The sequence below is a fragment of the Zerene cesonia genome, chromosome 12 (genome assembly GCF_012273895.1).
Source record: "Zerene cesonia ecotype Mississippi chromosome 12, Zerene_cesonia_1.1, whole genome shotgun sequence".
Taxonomy (NCBI): domain Eukaryota; kingdom Metazoa; phylum Arthropoda; class Insecta; order Lepidoptera; family Pieridae; genus Zerene; species Zerene cesonia.
Genome location: NC_052113.1, coordinates 2,765 through 9,609, shown reverse-complemented (window position 1 = coordinate 9,609; position 6,845 = coordinate 2,765). Strand labels below are relative to the sequence as shown.

At 42.0% G+C, this 6,845-nt stretch overlaps 1 protein-coding gene across 1 annotated transcript in view; it reads left to right on the top strand.

The window, feature by feature from the left end:
• Positions 1-236: 236 nt before the first annotated feature.
• LOC119830895 (ankyrin repeat domain-containing protein 13D) overlaps positions 237-6,845 on the top strand; it is a gene marked incomplete at its 3' end in the record, with an annotated part of 8,061 nt that continues 1,452 nt past the window's right edge. The window contains exons 1-8 of the mRNA XM_038354082.1: positions 237-735; positions 2,547-2,688; positions 2,777-2,947; positions 3,855-3,998; positions 4,098-4,299; positions 4,960-5,332; positions 5,866-5,983; positions 6,702-6,841. Coding sequence (XP_038210010.1) covers positions 634-735; positions 2,547-2,688; positions 2,777-2,947; positions 3,855-3,998; positions 4,098-4,299; positions 4,960-5,332; positions 5,866-5,983; positions 6,702-6,841 — 1,392 coding nt within the window. The remainder of the gene's footprint in view (positions 736-2,546; positions 2,689-2,776; positions 2,948-3,854; positions 3,999-4,097; positions 4,300-4,959; positions 5,333-5,865; positions 5,984-6,701; positions 6,842-6,845) is intronic.

The window sequence follows — 6,845 nt, the reverse complement described above, 5'->3', positions numbered from 1 at the left end:
TATACACTGCTTCTTCAAAACAATGCTTCTTGTTTTCCTTTTCGGCAAATAATATCGGTTTTATTGTAATGTAAAACCGTTATATTAATGTGCCTCTGGAAAACATACAGCATTGTTATCAAGACGTGTTTGGCTTAAAAGCCTTGTAATTAAGCCGTTAAATCTTAAAAAAAAACAAGATATTTGACAATTACTGACAGTGACATTTGACAATCGTTTTTCATTTTACGAATCACCACACGATTCACCGTAACCACCGTAATCACGCATCACGACCAATGATCACTTACAATGTTGATTTCTTGTTAGCTGTAAGCTGACACATACTTTTCTGAGATTTCAGAAGTAAGAAGTATCTCAATAGAAAAATTACTTGCGTGCCAGTATTTGGAATACTTCATAGCCTTCAGCCTACTTGTTGTTTTGGATATAAACAATATTGATGTAAAATATATTTGTTACCTTACTTCATATTAAAAGTTATGAATCGCTTTTATAATGTGCAGCAAATTATGTGGACTGTGATTAGTTGAAATGTGGCCAAATACTGTGATTTTCCGGAAAAACAAAATATGGTGACGATCCTCTAAATCGGCAGCAGTTTGTGCAACATTTTTTGGATGCGGTGTCAAGATGCCGGTAACGGAGTCGGAGGTAGTGACCCAGTACCCAGCGCACTGGCTGGTATGGCACAACAAGCACGAGGAATTGAAGGACGCTTTAAACAGTAATGAGGTTTGATTATTTATACTAAATTCAAATCACATTTTCACACTATATTATGCTACTAATACTTAAATTTTATAAAAAACTGGATGTGTACATTCCAAGATAAAATCTTTAGAGATTATTGGTAACATTCTGGGGTTCATGACATTTCTTTCTTCATAAAAATAGTGAATTTTCCGCAAGTATTATTTGATGTTCTGATCATAATCACATTATCCAAAATATACATCACCTATGACTTAGTTGCGAGCGACTGTTATTATTCAGATGGATAGAAATTAATTAAAATAAAATATTTTTTCTAAAATATGCTACCATGATGGGTTGGTTACAAAAAGAACTATAACTTGTGCAGGTAATGTATTTAATACAAGAAAAAAGAAATTACAATTATTTGTGTAAGTAATAAGTTAGTAACTAATATTAAAGTTTTTAAGTAATTTTGAAATTTCTACATTCTGTGATAAATAATAATACTGACTTTGACTTATACAATTACCCAATAAATAAAATATTCCTTAGAATATAACTAAGACTCAGTGTTTGAAAATTGGAGAAAAAATAATCTCATTAAGATATTTGTGAAGAAGCCATAGAGCAGGGGGGTGCGGGTCAGGATTAGAGGGCTGACTCGGAGTTGCATGAGGAGTTTCAAATCTCATTAGCCACTACACTCGCTGTGGAATCAATCTCAATTACTAATGTTAATACCTATTCACATCATCTGTGTATGTTACATTTGTATTTATAGTGTACTGGAGGATTTCATTACACTTGAAACTAATAATATGAAGAGAAAGACTTTTTTTTATTTAGAGATAGTAGGTGAAAATAACAAAATGTTTTTCAACATTTACTAGTACTTCTTGTCTTGTTAAGGTTTGAATTTCATAGCTATACTACTGTATATTACATTATAATGCTATTTGTTTTCACTCAATAAAGTGACACTTATGGTGCTTTTAAACAAAAAGGAGAAAGTTTCTTAATATGACCATTATAAACATTTTTAGTTTGTGAAAAAGAAGACATTCAAAGGGAGGTCTGATGATAAAAATACAGGATCTAAAATCTCAAAATAGGAGTTCAACTATAGGTGAAATGCATGATTTTTAACACTTGGACGGAGTGTGACAACTATTTGCCTTAACAAAATTCAAAGATCTTGCATACAAGATCCCCATTGGTAGTATTATAATGGAATGAAATGAAATGAAACCAATTTGTCTGTTAGGATTGTGGTTACAAAGTCTTATAAAAATTAAATAGGTATGATTTGTACATTATGTTGTTTAAATTAATTATTAATTTATATAAATAACAATTATTATTATGTTCTATATCACAATTATCATTTTTATGAATTATAATTTACTATGGTTTAAATTATTGAATGATTAAGTCAAAATTTTATTGTTTTTATTCAATTGCCATTTTGGTCATTAATTATTGTTATAATCTGAGAAATTTGTTGAAATAAATAGAAATATTTATTGATAAGCCACCCTTTGAATTTTTCGTGCATTAAATTATGAGGCAGTTTTCTTATATGTTTCGGTATATGGTTAAATTGTTTGTTTTTATCATAAACAAATTTTAGTGGTATAAAAATTCAACTATGTACATAAAGTATCGAAATTGACAACATTACAGTTATACAAATTTTAATTCTGTTTAATTGAACTTAATGCACAGAGTTACTTTGCATCCAATTATATTTTTCTCGCTTAATGCGACTAACTTCCGAATTGGCGAAAAAATGACGTTGTAAAAATTTGTAAATATTATCAATAACAAAACAAGTTGCGGCGCTGCAGGTGTCCGGCGAGGAGCTGGAGCGCAAGGACCCGCGCGGGCGCACGCCGCTGCTGCTCGCCGTCACGCTCGGCCACGTGGAGTGCGTGCGCGCGCTGCTCGACGCCGACGCGGACGTCAACTGCGAGAAGGACGGCTGGACCGGTGAGCGCCGCTCGGTGTTCTGCTCTGTACGGTATGGCAACCCCGGCAACCCCGGCAACTCCGGTCACGCGCGGCTCTGTGTGTGCAGCGGTGCAGGAGGCGACGGCGCGCGGCGACGCGGCGCTGCTGGCGCTGGTGCTGGCGCGGCGCGACCACCGCCGGCACGAGGCGCGCGCCGCCGGCGTGCCCGCGCTGCTCGACCAGCTCAGCCTCGCGCCCGACTTCTACGTCGAGATGAAGTGGGAGTTCACCTCCTGGGGTAATGTCCTGCTCGCATACACGTTGCTACAGTGGCGTGCCATAAAGACAAAGGCACCGCCTACCCCACGATTGACATCATACAATCAGATTTTTTACTATGTATTCATTTTACATTCAAAGTTGATTGAAAAAAAAGACGTTAAGGCGTGGTATCAGTGGAGGTAATATTCTTTCTAGAATTAATGGTTTGGGTACTTTATTACTACTTACCCGGCAAACGGCCAAAATTTATAGTTTTAATAGATTGTTTATTAGTATGATTCTTATCTAGGCATACTAATTTTTATATGAAGATATTGTTACTACTGTTACCTGTTAAATTTCGATATTTAGCTAGGCTTCTATAATGATTAAATTCTTTCAATCATACATTCTTATATGCGTACTTTATTTCCTGTTTTTTTTTTTCAACCAAAAACAAAAAAAAAAAGAAATTCGACTGTGACCGATTTAATTAAATTTAGCTTAACATGTTTTTCATTTTTTACTTTTTATATTTTTTACATTTAAATTTTTCACTATTTTACTAATATCTAATGGACTAGCTTGAAGGGGTTTGGGTGAGTGTTCCATTTTGTGTCTTTCTATTTTTTTTTTGTAACTTTAGTTGTTAGTTTTGAGGAATAATAAATGAATATTATTATTCTAATACGCGCGACGTGTATTACGGTTGCGGGAAGCGCAGGAGGCGACACATACCTCAGTGTCGACAATCTTGGCGGCTGTTTCAGTACTTGGCCTTAATAAAGATCTCAGTACAATTAATCGTGACTCGCCTTAAGCGTATAATATAGTTCAATGTGTCATGTCCAAATAAATATCGTCCGTAATTGTTCGTAATCCGTAATTGTTGAAAGGGAGCACTCAGTTTGTGACAGTTGACGTGATGCTCCGGAACGTTGCAGTGCCGCTGGTGTCCCGGCTGTGCCCGTCGGACACGTACCGCGTGTACAAGCGCGGCGCCAACGTGCGCGTCGACACCACGCTGCTCGGCTTCAGCGACAACCGCTGGCAGCGCGGCGACCGCACCTACATCTTCACCGGCCACGGTGAGTGTGCGCCGTGTGGGGCGCGGGGCGAGGGGGCGCCGGGGCGAGGGGGCGCCGGGGCGCGGGGCGAGGGGGCGCTACAGTCGCGGTGTGTCGCAGGCAAGTCGGCGAAGCTGGTGGAGCTGGACCACGGCGCGGGCACGGTGTGGACGGAGTGGCTGGAGGGGCCGGCGGAGGGCGAGGCGGCGGGGGCCGGCGCGGGGGGCGGCTGGCCCGAGCCGCCCGCGGCGCACCTGGCGCACCGCCTGCGCACGCCGCTGCACCTCAACTACCTCGACACCGACAAGATCTGCTTCGAGAGGTGAGCCCAACCGATACACTCGACTTGCATTTTGTTTCGTTTCTTGTTTACTCTACTAAACTATGAAAATTTTCTGTGTCGTCAAAGATAACCTTTATTTTGTCTAACGTGTAAAATATCTTATTTTCGATAACGAAATGGACGCCAGTGGGTGATTATTAGATTTGAGAAATTAAAATGTATGCTAAAATGAATGCAGTATGCGATGTAAGCTCAATGACATATTAATGAGATATGTGACAGTTATAAATATATGTATATTTAATTAATTTTGTATAGCTAGTATTAAGGACTGGTAATTGGATGAACTGTTATTTTAGCGTATTATCAGGTATCTTTCGGTACTTCAATTCATGTTCCTTAAATTACTTTTCTACGAACGAAGTGTTTTAATTTGGTTTTGTATCAAATTTAAGAATGTTATTTTACTAAACGTTCTCCATGCATGTTAATGCACAACGAATCGAGAACCTCCCTCGTATCTGGGAACATCGGTTAAAATGTATTTCAAGTAGCTCTTTGTTATAAATTTTTTCCTTACATTGATGTTTTCGTTTGCTTCACCGACGTAAACCCGATATAATCGTCAAAGAAACGGGTCGAGGGCGAGTGTATCCCCCGTGTAGGGAACACGGGGGTCCCGAGTCACGCGCGTTGCAGGAACAAGAGCGGCATCTGGGGCTGGCGGCAGGACAAGTGCGAGTCGGTGAACGGGTTCGAGTGCAAGGTGTTCAGCGCCAACAACGTGGAGCTGGTGAGCAAGACGCGCTGGGAGCACGTGCCGCGCGCCGAGCGGCGGGCGCCGCGCGCGCCGCTGGCCGGCCTGCTGGCGGCGGCGGAGGAGGAGCCCGAGCCCGCCGCGTCCCCGGAGCTCCCGGAGCCCCCGGAGCCCCCGGAGCCCGCCGCGGTCCCGTGGCAGGAGTACTTCGACGGCGCGACGCCGGAGCGCGAGGTGGGCCGCCCGCGCGAGGTCACCACCAAGGTGCAGAAGTTCCGCGCCACGCTCTGGCTCTGCGAGGACTACCCGCTTGAGGTGGGTCCTATTGGATTGTTGGCAAATGAAAAATAAAATCATTATAAATTACAATTATTTAATTTACATTATTATTTATGTTGACACCAAAGATTTTACACTTTCGTTATACTTGTACGTGGTAGTCGAGCACCAATTGCGCCAGCTCGCACCGGGGAAGTACCACACCCCCACAGAAGACCGGCGTGAAATAGCATTCCGTTGTGTTTCGTTCGGTGAGTGGGGGAGCCGGAGACCCATATCCTTTTCCCTTCCCAGTCCTTTCCTTTATTCCTCTCACCAATCCTTTCTTAATCCCTTCCCAATTTAAAGTCGCCACTCCATTTGTAGAGGCGTACGGTCTGCAATGGACCTTATGCCTCTCCAAATTTTCATGGGCGGTGGAAGCGCTTACCATCAGGTGTCCCACCAGCTCTTTGCTGCATTGACGACTGTGACAATAAAAAAAAACACAGCTGGGCATTTTAGATTATTTACTGTCACGTCGACTAAATGAAACCACTCCAATTGATTAAGGTGTCAATGGATTTCAGCTGCAAGAGCAGATAATGCCAATTCTAGACCTGATGGCGTCGATCTCTTCGCCACACTTCGCCAAGCTCAAGGATTTCATTCAGATGCAGCTGCCGGCTGGCTTTCCCGTCAAAATCGGTAACTACTGCACATATTTCTCGTTTCATTCATTTTTTCTACATTTGAAACTTAAAAGACCTCTTCGACGATAACCAACATACCCAAAATCTATGAATAAATATGTATAGAAATATAACTCACGCACTTAAATCGCTTTATGAAATACTAGCTGCGCCTCGCGGTTTCACCCGCGTATTCCGTGGGAATATCGGGATAAAAAATTGCTTTTATGTTATTCCAGGTCTACGTGCCAAATTTCATTGCAATCGGTTCAGTAGTTTTTGCGTGAAAGAGCAACAAACACACACATTCTTACAAACTATCGCATTTATAATGTTAGTAGGATTAAATTAATAGGATAATTATTATTATTAGTAGAATAGGATAATCCTGAGGCGGCGAAGTTCAATAGCACTGTGACACGTGATCAGCCCTTTGGTTGTGTGTATTCTCACTCATATGTTATGGAGTTTTTTGTTCATGCCTTTGCATGAAAATTGAAATTTTTGTGTTAGTGCGTAGGGTCGAAGCGAACTTTATATGTGAGTTGTGCTTCTCGGTGGAAGATAGATACGGGGTCAGTGATAGAGTTTTGTTAGACCTTTTTGTCATATTCTAAATTCACTTTTCTGCTCATAATCGAAGGAAACTTTCGCGTGTATCTTGGGCGTAGATATAACGAGTCGCTTTTGAATATTGGCATAATCGATAACGTGTATGGACCGCGCGTCGGCAGAGATCCCGCTGTTCCACGTGGTGAGCGCGCGCGTCACGTTCGGCAACCTGTTCGGCGGCGACGCGGCCGTGCGGCACGTGGCGCGGCTGGCGGCGGGCGGCGCGCGCGGGCCCGCCTGCGTGCTGGACGACGCCGTGTTCGCGC